Source organism: Mirounga leonina, unplaced genomic scaffold (genome assembly GCF_011800145.1).
Source record: "Mirounga leonina isolate KUSES-001 unplaced genomic scaffold, KU_Mleo_1.0 Mir_150, whole genome shotgun sequence".
In the NCBI taxonomy this organism is placed as follows: Eukaryota; Metazoa; Chordata; class Mammalia; order Carnivora; family Phocidae; genus Mirounga; species Mirounga leonina.
The window spans coordinates 26,553,263-26,578,421 of record NW_023270374.1 but is presented as its reverse complement, the minus strand read 5'-3'; the positions used below and the strand labels follow the sequence as shown (position 1 = coordinate 26,578,421).

The window sequence follows — 25,159 nt, the reverse complement described above, 5'->3', positions numbered from 1 at the left end:
CAGTCAGTTAAGCGTCTGCCTTCAGTTCAGGTCATTATCTCAAGGTCCTTGGATCGAGTCCCACATCGGGCTCCCTGCTTATCGGGGAGTCTGCTTCTCCCTCTGCCTCTCCCTTCCCCCCCCACTCATGCACGTTCTCTCTCTCTCTCTCTCAAATAAATAAATCTTTAAAAAAAAGATTTAAGCATGCTCCCCACTGAGCGAGGAGCCCGAATGGGACTCGATCTCAGGACCCTGGAATCATGACCTGAGCCGAAGGCAGATGTTTGACTGAGCCACCCAGGTGTCCCTCGTGACATTAAATATTTCTGAAAAGATGAATCTTAATGGAGAAGCAATACCTGAGAGAGGGTCTTCACCAGAATCCCACTATGCTGGCACAATTTTCTTGAACTTGTCAGCCTCCAGAGAACTGTGAGAAATAAATTTCTGTTGTTTGTAAGCCACCCAGTGTATGGTACTTAGTTATAGCAGCTCAGACTAAGACAATTGTGAAATGAGAATTTAACAAATTTTTTTCCAAATATTTTACCAATTTGTCCCAAACTATAAAATTATCCTCCCCCACAAAGAAATGTGACACAAAATTCATTAATAAACAATCAGAACTGGATAAAAAGTCAAGTCACCAACAGCAACCCACAAAGTAGAAGACAATATTTGCAGATCATAGATCTGATAAGGGATTTGTATATAAATTATACCAAGAACTCAGTGTAACAAGACAAAGAAGGAAAGAAGGACACTACATAATCATAAAGGGAACGATCCAACAAGATTACATTAATGGATAGATCATCTAAGCAGAAGATCAATAAGGAAACAGTGGCTTTGAGTGACACATTGGACCAGATGGATCAAACAGATATATTCAGAATACTTCATCCTAAAACAGTTGAATACATATTCTTTTCAAGTGTACATGGAACATTATCCAAAACAGATCACATGTTAGGCCACAAAACAAGTCTCAACAAATTAAAAAAGGTTGAAATCATACGGTGCATCTTTTCTGACCACAGTGCTATGAAACTAGAAATCAGTCAAAAGAAAAAAATCTAGAAAGAACACAAATACATGGAGGTTAAATAATATGGTACTAAACGATGAATGGGTCCACCAAGATATCAGAGAGGAAATAAAAAAATACATGGAGAGAAATGAAAATGAAAATGCCAGAATCCAAAATCTTTGGGATGCAGCAAAAGCTGTTCTAAGAGGGAAGTTTATAAACAATACAGGCCAGCTGCAAGAAGCAAGAAAAATCTGAAATAAGCAACCTAACCTTACATCTGAAGCAGCTAGAAAAAGAAGAACAAATAAAACTGCAGACCAGTAGAAGGAAGGAAATAATAAAGAATAGAACAGAAATAAATGAAATAGAAACTGAAAAAACAATAAAACATTAATAAACCAGGAGCTGCTTCCTTGAAAAGATCAACAAAATTAATAAACCTTTAGCCAGACTCATCAAAAAAAAGAGAGAGCAGGAACTCAAATAAAATCAGAAATGAAAGAGGAGAAATCACAACTAACACCACAGAAATACAAAGGATTATAAGAGAATATTCTGAAAAATTATATGCCAACAGACTGGACATCCTAGAGGAAATGGATAAATTCCTAGAAACATATAACCCCCCAAAACTGAATTAGGAGGAAATAGAAATTTGAACAGAGTGATTACCAGCAGTGAAATTAAATCAGTGATTGGAAAACTCCCAACAAACAAAAATCTAGGACCCAGTGGCTTCACAGGTGAATTCTACTAAACATTTAAAGAAGAGTTAATACCTATTCTTCTCAAACTATTTGAAAACATGTAAGAGGAAGGAAGACTTCCAGATTTATTCTATAAGGCCTAAGCATTACCCTCACCCTAAAACCAGATAAAGACACTACAAAAAAAGACAACTACAGGCCAATATCTCTGATGAACATAAATGCAAAATCCTCTACAGAGTATTAGCAGGGGTGCCTAAATGGCTCAGTCAGAAGAGCATGTGACTCTTAATCTCGGGGTTGCAAGTTCAAGCCCAACTTCGGGTGTAGAGATTACTTAAAAAAAATAGCAAAAAAAAATTAACAAACCAAATCCAACAATATTTTAAAAATCACTCACCATGATTAAGTGGGATTTATTCCTGGGATGCAAGAGTGGTTCAGTATTTGCAAATCAATCAACGTAATACATCACATCAACAAGAGAAAGGATAATGATATGATCATTTCAATAGATGCAGAAAAAGCATTTGACAAAGTACAACATCCATTCTTGATAAAAACCCCAAACAAAGTAGGATTTATACCTCAACATTATAAAGGCCGTATATGAAAAACCCACAGCTAACTTCATACTCAGTGGTAAAACTGAGAGCTTTTCCCCTAAGATCAGGAACAAGGCAAGGATATCTACTCTCACCACTTTTATTCAAAATAGTACTGGAAGTCCTAGCCACAGCAATCAGACAAGAAAAAGAAATAAAGGGCAGCCAAATTGGTAAGGAAGAAGTAAAACTTCCACTATTTGCAGATGTCCTGATACTATATGTGACCCTGGGGCACCTAGCTGTTCAGTCTGTAGAGCATGGGACTCATGCCCCATATTGGGCATGGAGCCTACTTAAAAACAAACAAACAAACAAAAACAGCTCTAAAGACTCCACCAAAAAACTACTAGAGCTGATAAATGAGTTCAGTAAGGTTGCAGGATACAAAATTAATATACAGAAATCCATTGTATTTTTATACACAAATAATGGACGTAGCAGAAAGAGAAGTTAAGAAAACAATCCCATTTACAGTTGTACCCAAAAAGAATAAAATACCTAGGAATAAACTTAACCAAGGAAGTGAAAGACTTGTATTCTGAAAACTAGAAAACACTGATGAAAGAAATTGAAGATGACACAAACAAATGGAAAGATATTCCATGCTCATGGATTGGGAGAACTAATGTTAAAATGTCCATACTACCCAAAGCAATCTACAGATTTGATGCATTCCTAGCAAAACACCAACATTTTTCACAGAACTAGAACAAATAATCCTAAAATTTGTATGGAACTACAAAAGACCTGAATAGCCAAAGCAGTCTTGAAAAAGAAGAACAAAACTTGAGTTACCACAATCCAGATTTCAAGATACACTGTAAAACGGTAGTAATCAAAACAGTGTAGTACTGGCACAAAAGTGACACATAAAATAATAGAACAGAATAGAGAGCCCAGAAATAAACCCACAATTATATGGTCAATTAATCTAAGCAAAGGAGGCAAGACTATGCAATGGGAAAAAGTCTCTTCAACAAATGGTGGTGAGAAGACTGGATAGCTATATGCAAAAGAATGAAACTGGACCACTTCTTCCACCATACACAAAAATAAAATGGATTAAAGACCTAAATGTGAGACCTGAAACTATACAAATCCTAGAAGAGGGTACAGGCAGTAATTTCTCTGACATCAGCTGTGGCATTTTTTTTCTAGATATGTCTCCCGAGGCAAGGGAAACAAAAGCAAAAATAAACTATTAGGACTACATCAAAATAAAAAGCTTCTGCACAGCAAAGGAAACAATCAACAAAACAAAAAGACAGCCACTGAATAGGAGAAGATATTGCAAGCAACATACCTGATAAGAGGTTAGTATCCAACATATATAAAGAATTTACGAAACAACACACACAAAAAAAAACAACCCAAATAATCCAGTTTTAAAAAGGGCAGAAGACATGAACAGACATTTCTGCAAAGAAGACATCCAGATGGCCAACAGACACATAAAAAGATGCTCAACATCACTCATCATCAGGGAAATGCGAATCAAAACCACAGTGAGATATCACCTCTCACCAGTCAGAATGGCTAAAATAAAAAACACAAGAAATAACAAGTATCAGCAAGGATGTGGGAAAAAAGGAACCCTCGTGCACTGTTGGTGGAAATGCAAACTGGTGCAGCCATCTCAAAAAATTAAAAATAGAATTAGCATATGATCCAGTAATTCCACTACTGGGTATTTACCAAGAATATGAAAACAGTAATTCTAAAAGATATGTGCACCCCTATGTTTACTGTAGCATTATTTACAATAGCCAGATTATGGAAGCAGCCCAGGTATCCATCAGTAGATGAATGGATAGGGGCACTTGGGTTGCACAGTCAGTTAAAGCCTCTGACTCTTGGTTTCGGCTCAGGTCATGATCTCAGAGTCATGAGATTGAGCCGCGAGTTGGGCTCTGTGCTCCACATAGAGTCTTCTTAAGAATCTCGTTCCGTCTCCCTGGCACGCGCACTCTCTCTCTCTCAAATAAATCTTTTTTTTAAAAAAATAGATGATGGATAAAGAAGATGTGATCTGTATACACAACAGAATATTAGCCATAAAAAATGAAATCTTGCTATTTGCAACAATATGGATGGATCTAGAGGGTATAGTGCTAAATGAAATAAGTCAGAGAAAAACACTATATGATTTCACTCATATGGAATTTAAGAAAAAAAACAAATGAACAAAGGAAAAGACAAAAAAGCAGACTCTTAAATGTAGAGAACAAACTGGTAATTACAGGGGTGGGAGTAGGGGGGATGGATGGATGAAATAAGTGAAGGGGATTAAGAATACACTTATTTTGATGAGCACTGAGTAATGTATAGAATTATTGAATTACTATATTGTACACCTGAAACTAATATAACATTGTATGTTAATTATACTGAAAAATAAAAGAATGATAAAATGTTAAAGATAAGATAGGAAAAAATATGTATCAAGAACTCGTATAATTCAATAATAAAGAGTCAAATAACCCAGTTTTTAAAAATGGGCAAAGAATTTGAATAGATATTTCTCCCAAACAAATTGTGCCAGTCAAGTAAACGTGAAAATATGCTCAACACCATTTGGCACCAGGGAAATGTCAATCAAAATCACAGTGAGACACCACTTCATATCCACCAGGATGGCTATAATCAGAAAGGTAATAACAAGGGTTGGTGAGAATGCAGAGAAATTGGAACCCTTGTACACTGCTGGTGGGAGTGTAAAATGGTGTAACTGCTTTGTAAAACAGTTTGGCAATTCCCCAAAAGGCATAGAACATCCGACCCAGCAGTTTTACTCATAGGTGTATGTATATGCCCAAGAGAAATGAAAGCATCCACACAAAAACTTGTATACAGGGGCTCCCGGGTGGCTCAGTTGTTTAAGCAGCAGCCTTTGGCCCGGTCATGATCCCGGGGTCCTGGGATCAAGCCCCACATCGGGCTCCCTGCTCAGTGGGGAGTCTGCTTCTCCCTCACCCTCTGCCCGCTGCTCCCCCTGCTTGGGCTCTCTCTCTCTGTCAAATAAATAAATAAAATCTTAAAAAACAAACAAACTTGTATACAAATATTCATAGCATCTTCATAATAGTGAAAAGTGGAAGCGACCCAAATGTCTATCAACTGATGAATGAATGGATGAATAAATCTGATATTTTTTGGTAAGGAGTATTATTTGGTAATTAAAAAAAAATAACTGTGACTTGCTACAACACCTTGAAAATATTATGCAAAGTGAAAGAAGCTGGTCACAAAAGACGAGTTATTATATGGTTTCTATTATATAAGATACCTAGAATAGACAAATGCACCTCGACCTAGTCTAAAACTCTGCCCTTTAATTTAACCCATTAAATTAACAACAGAATTGTTCATAGTACTCAGACGAAGATGATGACTAGTAATAGTTCATCTTTATTTCATACCTTATAGATCTTTCTTTTCAATAACTATTTTTTTAAAAATAGCATTTATTCAAGATATTTATTCAATAAATAAGCAGCATTGAATAAATAGAAAAATAATATGGAAAGAAAAAATCAATCACAATACCAAGTAATTGATATAGTTAAATGTCAAGGATAAGGAGCATAATATTTCTTTTTTTTTTTAATAAAGATTTTATTTATTTATTTGAGAGAGAGAATGAGAGACAGCACAAGAGGGAAGAGGGTCAGAGGGAGAAGCAGACTCCCTGCTGAGCAGGTAGCCCGATGCGGGACTCGATCCCGGGACTCCAGGATCATGACCTGAGCCGAAGGCAGTCACTTAACCAACTGAGCCACCCAGGCGCCCTCATTTCCCTTTTAAAAACCTTTGATTTTGGGGGCACCTGGCTGGCTCAGTGGATAGAGCATGCGACTCTTGCTCTCAGGGTTGTGAGTTCAGGCCCCATGTTGGGCATGGCACCTACTTAAAAAAAAAAAGCAACAAAGGGCGCCTGGGTGGCTCAGTCGGTTAAGCGTCTGCCTTCAGCTCAGGTCATGATCCCAGGGTCCTGGCATAAGTCCCGCATCGGGCTCCCTGCTCAGCGGGGAGTCTGCTTCTCCCTCTGCCTGCCGCTCCCCCTGCTTGTGCTCTCTCTGTATCAAATAAATAAATATTTAAAACAAAACAAAACAAAAAAACTTTGATTATGGTTTCTGTTCATTTGTTTCAGGGATAACAATTAGTTGAAATTTACTTCTCTCTTCTCTCCTTTTCGATCTTCTCTCATAGTTTCCCTTACTTTGTCCTTTCCATCTCTATTATGGAAGTTTCTCAAATTTGTAATCCCCATACATCTAATCAAGTATTCTGCTCTTTACACTTCTAGGATTTGAAATCTGAGTTGGCATATTTACTTTTTAAATGATTTTTCCTTTGTTTTTTCCCCTCTCTTATTTCCACTTCTGTATCTCACCTACTTCTTTTCATTTCTGTCTATGGACTTTGATCTCTCATTTCAATGTTTTATCAGATTTGTTGAGAATAATGTAGTTGATATCTAAAATTTAACCTGTTCCTCCTTACATATTCACTTTCTGAATTACAAATCAGTTTCTCTTATGTTGTGGAATGTCACCTCCCCTCAGTTATTCTTCCTTGAAAAAAGAGAGGGGCATATAGGTCTAGCACCTACCAAATAAACAGGATAGATAGGTACCTCACTGGCTACTTGTTGGTACTATAAATTGTCCTTTCAGATGTTAAGCTCAAGGACTAATTGGTGCACATAGTTTCAGAATACTTTTTGTGTCTAGCAGTCATTTTTGTGCCTCCTACTTGATTGAAGGGGCAGGGCCAAGGGGGATACTTTCTGTGGCCTGGGTAATTTGACTTTGGAAAAGAGGATTTGTTTTTGATAATTTGAAGCCTAAGCTACAAATACCTCTGGTTCCTAAATGTAAGGTTCCTAGGGCTTTTGCTTGCCCAAGTCTTCCGGCGTCTGTCTTTGGATTCCAAGATGTGTGTACTACTTTGTGTATTATAGAACCTGAAGTAGAGAGGGGAGGCCATGGGCATGTAATAGTGCTGACTATTCTAAGTGGGTCTGTCATAGTAGGGTGGTACACCCTCTGCCATTGTTGGCTCTGGAGAGAGCGGTTTTATTAAAAAAAATTTTTTTTAAGATATTTATTTATTTGAGAGCAAGAGAGAGTGAGCACAGGGGGCGGAGAGGGACAGAGGGAGAGGGAGGGAGAGAATCCAAGCAGACTCTTTGCTGAGTGCGGAGCAGACTCGGTACTCAGTCTCATGAACCTGAGAATCAGGACCTGAGCCGAAACCAAGAAATCAGATGCTCAGCTGACTGAACCACCCAGGTGCCTCTGGAGAAAGCTGTTTTAGAGCAGGTAGTTGGAGGAGGTGGAGCAACATGTGGGGGTTAGAAATCTGTTACCTTCCTGCCTAGCTCTTTTGTTGTATTTCAAGCCCCATTCCTGCCTTGGGCAGGAAAGTAATCTTTGGGTCAACAGTTCTTTGAGCTGTGCAGTCCTAATTTCCAGCGTTGTTAATAACTTTGACTCTCGGGCGCCTGGGTGGCTCAGTTGGTTAAGCGACTGCCTTCGGCTCAGGTCATGATCCTGGAGTCCCGGGATCGAGTCCCGCATCGGGCTCCTTGCTCGGCGGGGAGCCTGCTTCTCCCTCAGACCCTCCCCCCTCTCATGTGCTCTCTGTCTCTCTCATTCTCTCTGTCTCAAATAAATAAATAAATAAATAATAACTTTGACTCTCATTGTTTCCTTAAGTATAACAGTGAAAATACCAATGAAAAATTAGGGTGGAGGCAATGATAGAGATGAACCAGGTATTGTTAGGTAGCCTCCATTCTAACTTCCAGCTTGGATTTACTTTTTGAAAGGAGGAGGATGAGAGAATAGTGTGGAAAGCAGCCACTTGTGGAAGAAGAGTTAGAGATCTTGCACCAAATGATTTCCAGTTCCTCAGGGAAGTATGATTAACATTGAAGTCAAATAGACAAGGATTAAAGTAATCATAGTGTCCCTAGATCTGGAAAATGTTAGGCCATCATTTTCTAAATGACAACATGGAAGCTAAGAAGGGTTTAAGGGACTCCAAGGACATAGAAAAAAGTCAAGATGGAATACAGGGTGGTATAGTTCACTTTTAGATTCTGTTTAGTCATGTTTTATTTGATTTTCTGACATACGATTTGGTCTGTATTATATTAAAAAACAAATTTAAGAAACAGTCAAATTTTATAATAAGCAAAAGAAGAAAAAGCTTTCTCCATCACTTTCTTGGAACAAATTCATAAGCAACATTCCCCACCTGACTCAGTTTCCTCATATAAGGTAAATTAAATAATGTATTATGAAAAGTGTGGTTCTAAACTTTCGCCTCATGTTAGAATCACCTGGCTAGTGTTTAAATGCTCAAAGCTCAGGCCACAGTGCAGACTTAGTATGACTCAAGCATTATTTTTTAAAGTTTCCCAAATAATTATAATGTGTAGCCCAAGTTGAGAGCTATTGAAGTTCTTTCAAGGCATTTGAAAGATCCATTTGATCTCAGATATTCTGACTTCAGTCATTTTGGAGTAGTTGGGGCAGTTCTAATTAGTGAGTATTGGCCTGAAATAAACTAGATCACTTGGTTCTGATATTTCTGCCAATAGTGCACTGTCTATGAGTAGGGTAGAGTCACCCTAATAAGAAGAGAGTTTGGTATATGGTGGAAGAAACATTGAACTTGAGGTTGAAACACCAGACCTCGCAGGGCTGGATCCCAGGACCTGAGATCATGACCTGAGCCAAAGTCAGATGCTTAACCAACTGAGCCACCCAGGCACCCCAGCTCCCAGGATTTATTTATGCCCACCTCCCTCCCAGCTTCTTAATATGAAAAATTTCAAACATACAGAAAATTTGAAAGAATAATACAGTGATGATAGTTTGCTATATTTGCATCATGTCTGTCTAGCTACCTATCTTTGCTGAATATATTGAAAATTAGTTTCTACACAATCACAAATAACATTACCAACCCAGCTGAGCCACCCAGGCGCCCCATACCCAAGAATATTTTTAAAAATGCCCTAATATCGGGGCACCTGGGTGGCTCAGTCGTTAAGCGTCTGCCTTCGGCTCAGGTCATGGTCCCAGGGTCCTGGGATCGAGCCCCGCATCGGGCTCCCTGCTCCACGGGAAGCCTGCTTCTCTCTCTCCCACTCCCCCTGCTCGTGTTCCCTCTCTCGCTGTGTCTCTCTCCATCAAATAAATAAATAAAATCTTAAAAAAAAAAAAATGCCCTAATATCTTCTGTTACTTCACATTCAGTTTTTCCCACTGTCTGAAAAACATTTTATGGCTGTTTTCTAAAAAGCAGGTCTAAGTAACATTCATGCATTGCATTTGGTGGTTCTATCTCTGAAGTCTTTTAATTGAGAACTGTATCTTCCCCCATCTCTTCCCTTACGATTTTGGGTTTTGAAGAGACCAGATCAGTTTTGTTGTAGCAAGTCCCACATTCTAGATCTGATTAGTTCTTCATGTAATGGAATACTTCTTCTTGTAATTGTTCTCATTGCTCTTTCTCCTGAATTTCCTGTAAAGGAAAAATTAGGTTTAAAGATTTGTTTAGGGGGCGCCTGGGTGGCTCAGTTGGTTAAGCGACTGCCTTCAGCTCAGGTCATGATCCTGGAGTCCCTGGATCGAGTCCCGCATCGGGCTCCCTGCTCAGCGGGGGGTCTGCTTCTCCCTCTGACCCTCCTCCCTCTCGTGCTCTCTCTCGCAAAAAAAAAAAAAAAAAAGATGTGTTTAGAACTAGGTTTAAGCATTTGGGGTAATAATACATTGTAGATGAGACTGGTACTTCAGGTTACATCACATCAGGAGGCATAAATAAAAGGTCTCACTCTAATTGTTACTGAATTGATCACCAGGTTAAGCTGGTGACTGTCATATCTTTCCATTGTAAAGGTACTTGATTTCCCTTTGCAATTAGGAAGTAATCTGTGGAGTAATCCTTTAGCACCATGGGACTCTTCTGTTTCAATTTTCAGCAGGTGATTTTTAGCACCCCTTGATCATCTTTGCCTGAATCACTTATTTCATTGGAGGTTGCACATGGTGATTTAAAAAATCCTTACCTTCTGCATTTATTAACTAGCATTCTAATGTAAAGGAGAGCTTTCCCTCTCCACCAAGGATGAACCCTTCTTAAAAGAAGTTAAATTGCTTGCTTCATTCTTTTTCTTTATCAGTCTTCAGAGTAAGGAGTTGATGTCATAGTTACCCGTAATGGTGACTTCTTGAGCAACTTTTTTTACTCTCTGAGCTATTACTGTGTATTTATGGATTCTTATTTATTCATGATATTATAATGAATTTTAGTCATTATTCTTTCCAATACTTAAATTGTCTCAAATTTGCTGGTAGAAACCCCTTAAAACTGGCTCCTAGGTCTGTGTGACATGCTCCCCATTGGTCTGAATGCTTCCTTGCCTTCTGATACAACATGATTTTTGAAAAATTTACCTTGAAGATATAATTTTTATTGTTTTTTTATATTTTTTCTAGCTTATTTTTTTAAAGATTTTACTCATTTGTCAGAGAGAGAGAGCACAAGCAGCGGGGGAGGGGTAGAGGGAGAAGCAGGCTCCCCGCTGAGCAAGGAGCCCGATGTGGGACTCAATCCCAGGACCCTGGGATCATGACCTGAGCCGAAGGCAGATGCTTAACCGACTGAGCGACCCAGGCATCCCTTAGAGTATTTTGTTTTAAAACTAATGAATAAAAAATATTTTTCTTCTCTTTTCTCACCAAAAGTAGAGTACTATAGTCAATGTTTTTTACTCCTTGTTTTTTCTTCTCTCAACAATACATCTTGGAGATCATTCCATATCAGTGCATAGAGAGCATTCTTATTCTTGCTGCATTTCCTTTTTATTACATGTACTATAATTTAATCAGATGGACATTTGGGTAATTTCCTATCTTGCTATTGCAAACAGTGCTTTAGTGAATAACCTTGTAATATATGTCATCTAGTGTGGGAACAGGTGTACCCTGTAGGATCAGATCACTAACCAGAAGCAAGATTGTTGGGTTAATGGTATATATAATTATAATTTTGATAGATAATACCTAATTGCTGATGTTAGACTGCCACTAGCAATGAATGAGAGTGTCTGTTTTCCCATAACCTTGCCAAAAGAGTGTGTTATTAAATTTTTGGATTTTTGCTAATCTGATGAGTGAAAAAAATTATTTCTTATGTATGAAATTGAATATTTTTTCTATGTTTAAAGTTCATTTGTATTTCCTTTTCTGTGAATTTTATCATATTCTGTGTCCATTTTTGGATGCAATACTTTGTCCAAATTACTGTTCTTTTTATTTTATATATCTATATATGCACACACACATATATATGCACACACAAAAACACCTGTGTTTTTTTCTATAGTATGTTTATATATGGGAGATTTGCTCTTTCATCAATGATATGATTGCCAGTATTTTTTCTTACTTTGTCATTTGTTGTTTGTTTTTTGGGGTTTTGTTTTGCTTTACTTGTGGTGTTTTTTGCTTTGCAGAATTCTTTGATTTCTATTCAAATTTATCAGTTTTTTAAATGGCTTTGGATTTTGAGTCATAGTTAGAAAATCCTTACCAACTCCAAGGTTATAAAGATTTCTTCTGTATTTTCTTCTAATACTTGTATGGTTTCATTTGTTACATTGAAGTTTTGGGTTCATTTGGAGTTCTCTTGATATGAGGTATAGCTCTAATTTTATTTTTTCTGTAGACGGCTACCTACTCCCATTTAGTGAAAAATCGATTTTTTTCTACCTTTATGAGATATTAAAATTCCATATGCATTTGATCAGTTTGGGGGATTTTAGTCTTCCATTAGTTTCCCATTCGTTTACATGCCAGTACTACACAGTTTTAATTATTGAGGCATTATGTTTTTATATCTGGTAGGACTTATTCCTTTCACTACTCTTGTCCATTTTAGCTTGTCCATTTTAAAAAATAACAGCATTTTTTATTGGGATTATTAAATTCTAAATTAGGGAGAATTGCTGTTTAGGAGTCTTTTTTTTTTTTTTTTAAAGATTTTATTTATTTATTTGACAGAGAGAGACACAGCGAGAGAGGGAACAAAGCAGGGGGAGTGGGAGAGGGAGAAGCAGGCTCCCCGTAGAGCAGGGAGCCCGATGCGGGACTCGATCCCAGGACCCCGGGATCATGACCTGAGCCGAAGGCAGTCGCTTAACCAACTGAGCCACCCAGGCGCCCTAGGAGTCTTTTTATCTAAGAATGTGGTATATCATTCCATTTGTTCAAGTCTTTTTTATATTTGAATCCTTCTTTAGTGTTTTAAAAATTTCATCTTGAGTTCTGCATTTTCTTTTTAATTTATTCCTAAATATTTTTTTGTTGCTGTTATAAATTAGATTTTTTCCCACCTACTGGTGATCAATTGCATATGTTATAAAAACTATTGTTTTCTGTGTATTTTGTACCATACCTAAAGTGTTACTGAATTTTCTTATTTTTCTTGGTTAATTTTCTAAGATGTTCAAGAATACAAATACAAATATTATCTACTAATAGTGATAGTTTTACACTCTTCTTCCCAATTTTTTACTATTATTAGTCTTGTTTTCATTTCACTGACTTTATACCTTTGGCACAGTGTTTCATAATACATAGTGGATATCTGTCTTCTTCCCAGCTTCTCCACGTTGAGCAAGCTGCTGACTTTAGGGCTAAAAAATATATTTTGTCATGTTAAGGAACTGCTTGTATAGTCCTATTTGATTTTTTTAAAAAGATTTATTTGTTTATTTTAGAGAGGGAGTGAGAGAGCCCGCATGTGAGCTGGGGGAAGGGGCAGAGAGAGAGGGAGAAAGAATCCTCTAGCAGATTCCCTTCTGAGCATGGAGCCAGACACAGGGCTCAGTCCCAGGACCCTGAGATCATGACCTGAGCCGAAATCAAGAGTTGGCCACCCAACCAACTGAGCCACCCAGGTGCCCCATTTGATTTTTTTTTTTTTTAATCAAGAAGTGTTGAATTCTGTCAAATGACTTTTAATATCTGTGGAGATGATCATATGCCTTTTTCTCTTAGTTTCCTCATAGTGATCCTTCCTTGCATTCCTAGACCAAACTCCACTTAATTATGATGCCTTATTCTTCTTCTAATGTACTGTTGTATTCTATTTAAAGTTTGATTTAGAATCTTGCATCAGCATAAGAGAGATTGATCTGTAGCTTTCTGCCTGCAGTTTGTATCAGCTTTTTATTTTTTAAAGATTTTATTTATTTGAGAGAGAGAGAGACAGAGGGTGCACGAGCAGGAAGGAGAGGGAGAAGCAGGCTCCCTGTGAGCAGGGAACCTGACATGTGGGGCTCAATCCCAGGACCCTGAGATCACAACCTGAGCCGAAGGCAGACACTTAACCGACTGAGCCACCCAGGCACCCCTGTATCAGCTTTTGATACTCATCTTATATTTGCTTCATAAAAATATTTAGGAAGTTTTCTTTCTTTTTATATGCTCTGGAATAGTTTCAGATCACTAGACTTATCTGCTCTTTAAAGGGTTAATGTTTCAATTAAATATGTGTGGTGCTTTTGGGGAGCATTATCATATTTACATAGATAAATGTGAGCAAAAGCTTGAAGAAAATAGTCTCTATGGTCCTTTTAATTTCCTTTGTTTCTGTGGCTACTTTGTTCTTTTTTTTTTTTTAAGATTTTATTTATTTATTTGACAGAGAGAGAAACAGCGAGAGAGGGAACACAAGTAGAGGGAGTGGGAGAGGGAGAAGCAGGCTTCCCGCTGAGCAGAGAGCCCGATGATGTGAGGCTCGATCCCAGGACCCTGGGATCATGACCTGAGCTGAAGGCAGATGCCTAACGACTGAGCCACCCAGGCGCCCCTACTTATTTCTTATCTTACATATTTGGACTTGTCCCTTTTTACTTACTAGATTAGCTAGTGGTTTAACTATTTTATCATTTTCCCCCAATGTACCAGTTTTTCAATTTATTTATTCTGCTGTTTTTCTATTTTCTAATTTCTACTTTTATCTGTGTTAATTCCTTCATTTTGATTTCTTTCAGTTCACCTTACCGGTTTTTCCCTGACTTTTTGAGTCAGATGTGGAGTCAGATTTCTTTTTCTTGTTTTTTCTTTCTTTTCCCTGATGTAGGTATTTATGGCTGTGAATTTTCTTCTTTACTGGTTCAGCTATATTCTTTAGGTTCTGATATGTGTAATATTTTCCTTATTTTGGCATTTTCTAGAAATTTTGCAATATTGATTTCATTTTTAACCAAAGTCCAAGGGTTTTGTTGTTGTTTTAAGTTTTGAAAAGGCCTTCGTTTCTTGATTTTATTTTAAGTGTATAATGTCATTAAGTGCATTTTCATCAGAATATTATCCCACTGTTACTTTTTGGATTTATCGAGGTTTTTTTTAAAATTCTAGTATAGTTAACATACAGTGTTATATTTGTTTCAGGTGTACAGTGTAATGGTTCAGCAATTGATGAGCACTCAGTGCTCATCAAAATAAGTGTACTCTTAATCCCCTTCACTATAGAGATTTTCTTTATGGCCTTTCTTAAGGTCAATTTTTGTTAATGTTCCATGGAGACTTAAAAAGATGGCTTTTTCTTAAAATACAAATTAACGCATAGTTTTTTCTCTAATAATTATTAATACCTAGTACATATATCCATCTAAACTTTTGAGATTATAAAATCAGTATTTGGCGATAATGTAAAACCGTAACAGCCAAGTTGAAGATGTTGTAGACTGATATTATCTTATTAAGTGAGAATTTTTTCTGAAGCATGACAAAATTAGGCACTTTCCATGCAAAATTTCTATGTGTACTGTAAAGAATACTTAGAAAAACTGAAAATTTGAAAAGTAAAATGTATAGATATTATATATAAAATCAGAAAGAAACTTAAATCTATACTTTATGCAGTTTAAAATGAATTTTGAAATTATGTTAGAACAAGTGGGTCTTATTAAATACAAAGTATTTTGGTTTTGACTCCAAGTATCTGCAAAACAGTGTGGCATGATGCTATCAATTTATTTTAATTTGATAGCTATAAAAATGGAGGTAAGGTGAGGAGGGCTCTAAGGCTTAGGGTCCCAGTTTCATAATTCTTAAGCTGGTATATGTCCCTGAGTTTTGCTTCCATACTCTTTGAAATGCTTGTTGAATAGTGGTTTAATCTCAGAAAAAAAGATATATTTTGTAGACTTAATGAAAACTCTGTTTTAATAGCCTCTGAAGATGTCTAAGTTGACTTGATAACTTGTGATATTTGCATTGATTTCTGTTACAAAGATGTCACTTCTGTAGTTTCTAATTTCTATATAATGCTGAAACTTTATTTTCTCTCTCTCATTCTTTTTTAGAATTTTTATTGGCTGCTGCCTTGAGAATACCATCCCTAAAAATGCCAACTTGTTTGGACTTAGAAGATGACCTGGATAAATGATAAAAATTAAAGACATTTTGGTGAGTGAAATCTTACATGAAAGAGTGGTTAAGTTTCAGCTTAATTCCGAAACACAACAGAATGACTCTGTACCAAAGTTACACAGCAGATAAAAAAATCTTTCCTTTATCGTCTGGCATTTTATCAAAGGAGAAAGTGGTCCTTCAGCCAGTTAGTGGGAGGCATCAGCATGTTTAATGAAGCCCAAAATTCACTAAGTTTGAATGCTTTCTGTTCCTCTGGGGTTGAGACCTTGATCTCTTTTTCTTTCTCTTAGAGAGCCCACAGACCTCTCAGGAGGCACATTATAACTTTTTTTTTTAAGATTTATTTATTTATTTGAGAGAGCTAGAGAGAGAGAGCATGAGTGGGTGGGGCAGAGGGAGAGGGAGAGAGAATCTCAAGCAGACTCTGCACTGAGCAAGGAGCCTGATGCAGGGCTCGATCTCATAACCCTGAGATCATGACCCAAGGCAAAATCAAGAGTCAGACACTCAACTGACGGAGCCACCCAGCATCCTGGCACATCATAACTTTTTTTTTTTTAAGATTTTATTTATTTATTTGACAGAGAGAGAGATAACAAGAGAGGGAACACAAGCAGGGGGAGCGGGAGAGGGAGAAGCAGGCTTCCCACTGAGCAGGGAGCCCAATGTGGGACTCCATCCCAGGACCCTGGGACCATGACCCGAGCCAAAGGCAGATGCTTAACGACTGAGCCACCCAGGCCCCACATCATAACATTTAAATGCATTTTAAATACCTAGTTTCCTCCAGCGCTATACCAAACCCAGCATAGTTCACCCAGACCTAGTGTTGGACTAGTCAATTAGGGGAGTCATAGAAATTGAAAACTGATGGCTGAGCCTTAGGCATCCATAGCATGTTTCATTTAGCCTGCAGGGTGTTTTCCAAAAATGTAAAACTATTTTAAAATCTGGAGATTTCACTGAATATATGGATTTTAGTCTTTTCTTAAAATTCAGAACATCTACTAGTGCTCCCTCCCATCCTTCCAAAAAGAAAGTAATAAGATGAAGCAGAGTAGTGACTACTTAACATAGGTGGGTATGTGAGTTTTCTGTTGCCCAAATCATTCATATAGTATGTGAAATGCATTTAATATCCAGTGTTCTTCTTCTATTTTTTTCTGCCTGACCCCTGTATGTGAGTTTGTGATTTCTGATGTGGATCATAGGGTCTTGTCTTTTGTTCACATGGCAGCCAAGTTGATCATCTGAATGGCCTGTGACAGTCTTTTCTCATTACCCAGCTACCTGCACCAGTCCTTTCTCTTCAGATTTAAATGTAAATCTGGTGCATATTAGCTGGTTATATGTATAATATATATGATATATAAATTTATATACTTAACAAGTAATATAAATTTAAACATTTACAAATATATATGTTTAAATATATTTATTTATTTTTAATCCTACTGTGATTTGGAAGATGTTCATAAGTAAGCTTCTAAGCCTTCCTGATGTCTGATGGAGTTTTACCTTGGAGCAGTACTATGTTGCTGGTATGCTTGCTTTTCTCTTTTCTTTCTTTCTTTCTTTTTTTTTAAAATTTTTATTATGAACAATTTCAAACATTTTAGAAAATTACACTACAAACGAAAATATAATGAACACCTATATACCCATCACCTATGTTTAACCTTTATTAACCTTTTGCCATATTTGCTTAATCTATTTTTCCCTCAATTTTATTTTTTTAAAGATTTTACTTACTTGAGAGAGAGAGAAAGTGAGAGAGTGAGAGAGCAGGAGGAGGAGCAGAGGGAGAGGGATAAGCAGACTCCCTGCTGAGCACGGAGCCTGACATGGGGCTCAATCCCAGGACCCTGAGATCATGACCTGAGCCGAAGTCAGACACGTAATCAATGGAGTCACCCAAGACCCTTCCCTCAATTTTAAAGTAAATTATAAGCATCATGACATTTTACCCCTGAGTGCTTCAATATGCATCTCTTAAACAGTAAGAATATTGTCCATAACACCATTATTATCATGCCTAACAAAACTAGCAGTAATTCCCCAGGGTACCTGGGTGGCTCCGTAGGTTAAGTGTCTGAGTCTTGATTTCAGCTCAGATCATGATCTCAGGGTTGTGAGATCGAGCCCTGCGTCAGGCTCTGTGCTCAGCGGAGAGTCTGCTTGAGGTTCTTTTTCTCTCCCTTTCCCTTTGCCTCTCCCCCTGCTCTCTCTCTCTCTCTCTCAATAAAATAAATGAATGAATGAATCTTTTTTAAAAATTAGCAGTAATTCCCTAATTCTCCTAAAAATGTGCTTTACATCTTTTTTTTTCAAACCAAGACAATAAAGGACCATACATTGCATTTGATTTTTAAGTCTTTTAAATCTCTTTTAACATAGAATAGTTTCACCCACCTTTTTCTTTCATGACCACTGACATAATGAAGAGGCCAAGCCAGTTATGCTCTAGAAATCCTACCTTCTAGATTTGTCTGAATATTTCCTCATGGTGTTATTTAAGTTATTCCTCTGTCTCCTGTACAAAGACTTGTTAGATTCAGTTTAAACATTTTTGGCAGGAATATTTCATAGGTAATACTGTGCAGTTTGGTCATTGTGTTTGGGTGATGACAGCCAGAGCCTCCCACTGTGAAGTTAGTTTTCCCTTTGCCAAGCAGCACATCTCTGGGCTGATACTTTAACATTGAATGAATATCCAGTTAGTTCTCTGTCAATTTTTCACATGTTGTTTTATTCTTATTAATGATCCTTTTCTGAATTACTTTATTAGGGATCACAAAATTGTGATTTTTCTAATGATACTTTTTACATTTAAGTTGGCATTCTTCTATAAAAAAGAGCTTTCCTTTATCCACTGGAGCTGTTTGGCTATCCTGAAATATTACCCTGAAATGATTTAGTTTGGAAATCTACTTCATTCTGCCTTGGAAAGATAGAATAAATAATATGCTTGCTTTTTAAATTTCTCCTGGATATCACATTTATTCTTGGATTCTTTATAAAAGATTAAAAGAGCTCCAATTAGAAGTGAAACAAATAGATAATCTGGAAATTTATTATGTGGCGAGTGAGCAAATTCACTGGTGGTTAATCTTAACAAACCCAAAGAGGTAGCACATGGCTCTCTTATAAAAGTGAGCAAATGAGTTTCAAGCTAGTCAGCTGTAATCTGTTGTCTGTCTCCAAGAGCAGGGCACTGAACTGCATTTCACTTGAAGGTTGGTTAATTATTTTGATTATAAATCTTCTGTTAAAGACTAGATTTTAAGTGGACAGTATGTCAATGAATATGTAATGTGGAAGAAGCTTCTTTAAAAAGTTTTTGGAGGGGAGGCCAGCAATTTTTTTCACACTGACTTTGTTTTTTGTTTTTTTTTTAAGATTTTATTTATTTATTTGACCGAGAGAGACATTGAGAGAGCAGGAACACAAGCAGGGGGAGTGGGAGAGGGAGTAGCAGGCTTCCCGCGGAGCAGGAGCCCGATGCGGGGCTTGATCCCAGGACCCTGGGATCATGACCTGAGCCGAAGGCAGACGCTTAACAACTGAGCCACCCAGGCACCCCTTTTCTTTGTTTTTTAAGCATCTGTGTTGTGCCCATAGTGCCTTTAAACTGTTAGTTCCTGAATTTGGATTAGCTGATTTGTTGTGTCTGCCACTAAATGGTTTTCCAAATCCAGATTTGCCAGACTTCATGGCATGACCAGTGACCTCTTTGGAAGACTATCAAAATCCAGGGGTTTTAGTTGGTCTCCTTCTTTCCAGTTAAAGATTCTTTTGGAAACATATCTTAAATTTGAAATCCTCTTCTTGTAGTCATTCCAACTGTGGAATAGCTACTAAATGGCTCCAGTATTTCAGGCAGTCTCAGCAATCAGTCTTTTTCCTCATGAGCAGCAGCTTCTAAGCCCTAAAATCTTTTTTAGTCTTGTTTATTTACCTCTAAAGTTTTTTAAAATCTGTAAAGTACAGATGGCAGTTGACTAAAGGCATTGGTATTTATTAGGGATTTTCTGAATGCTATTGTTTCTTTTTTTAAAGATTTTATTTATTTATTTGAGACAAGAACGAGATAGAGCATGAGAGGGTCAGAGGGAGAAGCAGACTCCCCGCCGAGCAGGGAGCCCGATGTGGGACTCGATCCCGGGACTCCAGGATCATGACCTGAGCCGAAGGCAGTCGCTTAACCAACTGAGCCACAGAGGCGCCCAATGCTATTGTTTCTTAACCACCCAAATCACACTATTCCTTTGTAATAGTCACAGTACTAGAAAAGGGGATGATTGCAAAACCGTAAGGTGCTCTGCTCAGATGTAAAAGGGTTTGTTTGGCTTTTTTTTTTTTTCCATATTTACTTAAAACAGGAATTTTCCCCTAAGATTTTAGCTTAAATTGGTTTTGGGAAAGTCTTTGCTCCTAAGAAGTTTAAGTGACTATTTAAAAAAGAAAAAGAAGAAAGTTAAACAGTTTTTAAAAGTTGATACATTTTTTTCCATTTGTGCTGGTAATAAAACCTATTACAGCATATTTAGTTTTACATGTCCCCAATGACTTCTATCATATTTGGAAAATAGGAAAAGAAAATTTACCAGTGATCTTACCAACCTAGCACAATCACTGTTTGCATTTTAGTGGATTTCTTTTCAGCCATTTTCTTGCAATTAAAGATGGAAATCCATCTTTAAAAAACACATAGTTGTAATTATAGTTTATGTAAGGAATGTTTTTAAATTAAAGAGTTGTGTGAGGTTCTTATGTTTCCATATCATCCTCACTTAACGGAGATGCTAAAAAAGGAGTGTTCACTCACTTTTGGGTTAAGAATGTGATCTTAGTCCCAAAGCTAATGGAGAAAATGGCCACATGGTGTGATCTTTAGTACAGGTACTCTTTGGTAGACAACATAACTGAAAATAGCGGGTAATATGACTTCTCTAGATCTAAAAGTTAAAAAGTAATTTAGTTCTGTCCTGGACATAGTTCTTTCCCTCCATAAACATGTGTTAACCACTTATTTTCCTTTCCTGAAAGTATTTAAAAATGTTTTTGTTTGTTTTGTTCCTGAATTATTATTTTTAGTCCTATCACTATTAATAACCCTTTAAAAGTTATTTTAAAGGGTCCTTAAGACTTTAGGATTTTAGATAGTCCTCTGGATGTTTTTAGTTGGGTCAAGTTGTGCTTTTCAGATTAGAGAAAGAGAATGGCTCTAAAACATTGGCTCCTCTGAAACTTTTGTTGGGACAGGAATAAGGGGAGTCTTGGGGAACCCCTTGCTCTCTAGGGTCAGTCAAAGGTTTATATAAATTAATTCTCAAAATATAACTTGTTTATTTTTGAGAGAGAGAGAGCAAGCATAAGCAGGGGGTGGGGGCAGAGGGAGAAGCAGACTCCCCGTTGAGCAGGGAGCCTCATGTGGGATGTGGTCCCAGGATTCTGGGATCATGACTTGAGCCGAAGGCAGACGCCTAACCAACTGAGCCACCCAGGCGCCCTATTTCAAATATTTTTAAGAGTTAATTATTACAGGGCGCCTGGGTGGCTCAGTTGGTTAAGCGACTGCCTTCAGCTCAGGTCATGATCCTGGAGTCCCTGGATCGAGTCCCGCATCGGGCTCCCTGCTCGGCGGAGAGTCTGCTTCTCCCTCTGACCCTCCTCCCTCTCATGTGCTTGCTCTCTCTCATTCTCTCTCTCTCAAATAAATAAATAAAATCTTTAAAAAAAAAAAAAGTTAATTATTACAGAATGTCTTAATTAGTTTATCCTCTCTGTAATTTCTTAATTTTTATAGTGTGCTTTCTTATTACTTGGCAAATAAATTGCAGTTTTCACAGAACAATGGGTTATACATTGTTGATTATATAATTATGCATTGTAATGCCCTTTTTCTATCTTCTTTTTTCAAAGGTTTTCTTATTCTCCATTTGGCATATGCTACTGGAATAATATTCACCATGGTTTTGGATGACCTTCCAAACTTAGAAGACATCTATACTTCCTTGTGTTCATCAACAATGGAAGACTCAGAGATGGATTTTGATTCTGGACTAGAAGATGATGACACAAAAAGTGATAGTATTTTGGAGGATTCCACAATCTTTGTGGCCTTCAAAGGAAATATAGATGATAAAGACTTCAAATGGAAATTGGACACAATATTGGAGAATGTGCCCAATTTGTTACACATGGGTAATTTGCTTTAATTATTTTCTTCTTCTTGTTACTCTTTTTTAAGTGTTTGCTCTTCTGTGATTATCCTGAGTTTCACAAACTAAAACTGCTATACTGGATTGAAAGGCTGATTTTAAGTGCAGGATTTTATTTTTTATTTATTTTTTTAAAAGATTTTATTTATTTATTTGACAGAGAGAGATATACAGCGAGAGAGGGAACACAAGCATGGGGAGTGGGAGAGGGAAAAGCAGGCTTCCCGCGGAGCAGGGAGCCCGATGCGGGGCTCGATCGCAGGACCCTGGGATCATGACCCGAGCCGAAGGCAGACGCTTAACGACTAAGCCACCCAGGCGCCCCGTGCAGGATTTTAAATGACATATAACATATTAGTTTCAGATATACAACATACCATTCCATATTTGTATATATTGTGAAATGATCACCACAATAAATCTAGTTAACATCTGTCACCGTACATAGTTACAATTTTGTTTTCTTATGATGAGAACTTTTAAGATATACTCTCTTAGTAATTTACAAATATGGAATAAAGTATTATTAATCATAGTCACTATGCTGTACATTATATCCCTGCGACAATAACAGGAAGTTTGTACCTTTTGACCCCCTTCACCCATTTCACCCACTCCCCGCACCCCCCAACCTCTGTCAGCCACCAGTCTGTTCCCTGTATCTATGAGCTTGGTGTTTTTGATCTTGTTTTGTTTTGTTTTTAAGATTCCACATGTCAGTGAGATCGTACTGTATTTGTCTTTGCTTATTTCACTTAGCATAATGCCCTGAGGGTCCATCCATGTTTGTTTTAAATGGCAAGATTCTTATTTATGGCTGAATAATATTCCATTTTCTATATATATACCACATTTTCTTTGTTCATTCATCCATCCACAGACACTTAAGTTGTTTCCATATCTTTGCTTTTATAAATAATGCTGCAGTGAACATGGGGGTGCAGATGTTTTTTGAATTATTGTTTTTGTTTTCTTCAGATAAATATTAGAAGTAGAATTGCCGGATCATGTGATAGTTTTATTTTTAATTTTTTGAGGAACCTCCATACTGTTTTCCACAGTGGCAGCAACAGTTTACATTCTCACTAACAATACATGAGGGTTCCTCTTTTCATCCTCACCAACGCTTGTTTTCTGTTTGTTTGTTTGTCAATTATAGCCATTCTAGTAGATATGAGGTGATATCTCATTGTGGTTTTGATTCGCATATCCCTGATGATTAGTGATGTTGATCACCTTCCCTGTACCTGTTGGTCATCTGTATGTATTCTTTGGAAAAAAGTCTTTTCAGATCTGCCCATTTTTTAATTGGATTGTTTGGATTTTTGCTATCAAGTTGCCTGATTTCTTTAAATATTTTGGATATTAATTCCTTATCAGATACATGATTTGCAAATATTTTCTCCCATTCATTAGGTTGCCTTTCATTTTGTGAATGGTTTCCTTTGCTCTGAGGAAGCTTTTTAGTTTGATCTGGTTCCAATTGTTTTTGTTTTTGTTTCCTTTGCTTTTTTGTGTCCCATTGAAAAAAATTGCCAAGGCCAATGTCAAGGAGCTTACCACCTATATTTTCTTCTAGTTTTATGGTTTCAGGTCTTACATCCAGTCTTTAATCCATTTTGGGTTAACTTTTGTGTATGGTGTAAGATAGTGATCCAGTTTCATTCCTTTGCAAGTGGCTGTCTAGTTTTCCCAGCAACACTTATTAAAGAGACTGTCCTCTCCCTATTGTGTATTCTTGGCTCCTTTGTCATAAATTAATTGACCATATATGTGTGGGTTTATTTCTGGGCTCTCTGTTTTGTTCTATTGATCTGTGTGTGTTTTTATGCCAATACCATACTGTTTTGATTACTATAACTTTTTTTTTTTAAGATTTTATTTATCTGACAGAGAGAGACACAGCGAGAGAGGGAACACAGCAGAGGGAGTGGGCGAGGGAGAAGCAGGCTTCCCGCTGAGCAGGGAGCCTGATGCGGGGCTCGATCCCAGGACCCTGGGATCATGACCTGAGTCGAAGGCAGACACTTAACGACTGAGCCACCCAAGTGCCCCTGATTACTGTAACTTTGTAATACAGCTTGAAATCAGAGAGCTAGAATTTTTTTTATAGAAATGCTGTTATGTTTCTTTTAACTACATGGAGAAACTGAACATGATAAGGTATTGCTTAACATAGTAATCCTTAAATTATCTGCTCTAGTGGATAGGAGTTAATTCTTAAGACTCATATTTATTGTTTTTAGCTCTGTGATTTTCAGTTTCCTTTCCTTCCTTCAATACTGGATCTTGAAGGTCCCTTAAAGCTTAGAAAGATCTTTTACTTTGTGGTTCTACTTAAAATGTATGTGAAGTGTGTTTTCTTAAATTTTAGATCAAAGGTTACCAACTGGCAGCCTGTTGGATCCAGGCTGCAACCATATGTTACGGCTCTAGTTTAGTTGTTTTTTTTTTTTTTTAATGTTTGAATTTCATTGCCAGTGCTTTTAAAATTTAAATATTTTACATACAAATCCAGACTTGACTTTGGATTTAGCTCTAAAAATGGAAAGATCTGGGACGCCTGGGTGGCTGTTGTTAAGCGTCTGCCTTCAGCTCAGGTCATGATCCCAGGGTCCTGGGAATCTAGCCCCACATCAGGCCCCCTGCTCAGCGGGAAGCCTGCTTCTCCCTCTCCCACTCCCTCTGCTTGTGTTCCCTCTCTTGCTGTGTGTCTCTCTGTCAAATAAATAAAATCTAAAAAAAAAAAAAAGGTTAAATAATCTGTTCATAGCCACTCAGGTGTTAAGTGGTAAAGCTGGATTAGATTTGAAATCTAGCTAATGCCAAAGACTAAGCTGTCACAGCTACTCCAAGCCAATGCTCTGTCTTGTTCTTTTGTTTTTGGTTTGTTTGTCCCATGTCTTCTGGTGGCTAAAAGATTACTAATATTATTTGCTTTCTTTCACGACCAAGAATCCAGCAAGCTAAAGGTACAGAAGGTGGAGCCCTGGAACAGTGTGCGTGTGACATTCAACATCCCCCGGGAAGCAGCAGAGCGGCTACGGATCCTGGCTCAGAGCAACAACCAACAGCTTCGGGATCTGGGGATTCTCTCCATTCAGATTGAAGGTGCCCATCTGGACCCAAATCATAACAA

At 37.5% G+C, this 25,159-nt stretch overlaps 1 protein-coding gene across 6 annotated transcripts in view; it reads left to right on the top strand.

Moving 5' to 3' along the window:
• The window catches only part of NCOA6 (nuclear receptor coactivator 6), a 102,741-nt gene that overhangs the window by 21,710 nt on the left and 55,872 nt on the right, over nucleotides 1-25,159 (top strand). For 4 of the 6 annotated variants that reach the window (XM_035006163.1, XM_035006162.1, XM_035006159.1 and 1 more), the window contains 3 exons: nucleotides 15,727-15,829; nucleotides 21,722-22,003; nucleotides 24,976-25,131. In XM_035006163.1, the coding sequence (XP_034862054.1) occupies nucleotides 21,769-22,003; nucleotides 24,976-25,131 (391 nt within the window). In that variant the 5' untranslated portion in view covers nucleotides 15,727-15,829; nucleotides 21,722-21,768. Of the gene's footprint in view, nucleotides 1-13,269; nucleotides 13,312-15,726; nucleotides 15,830-17,238; nucleotides 17,338-21,721; nucleotides 22,004-24,975; nucleotides 25,132-25,159 lie in introns of those variants that run through there. The other 2 variants (XM_035006160.1, XM_035006161.1) reach the window with 2 other exon arrangements.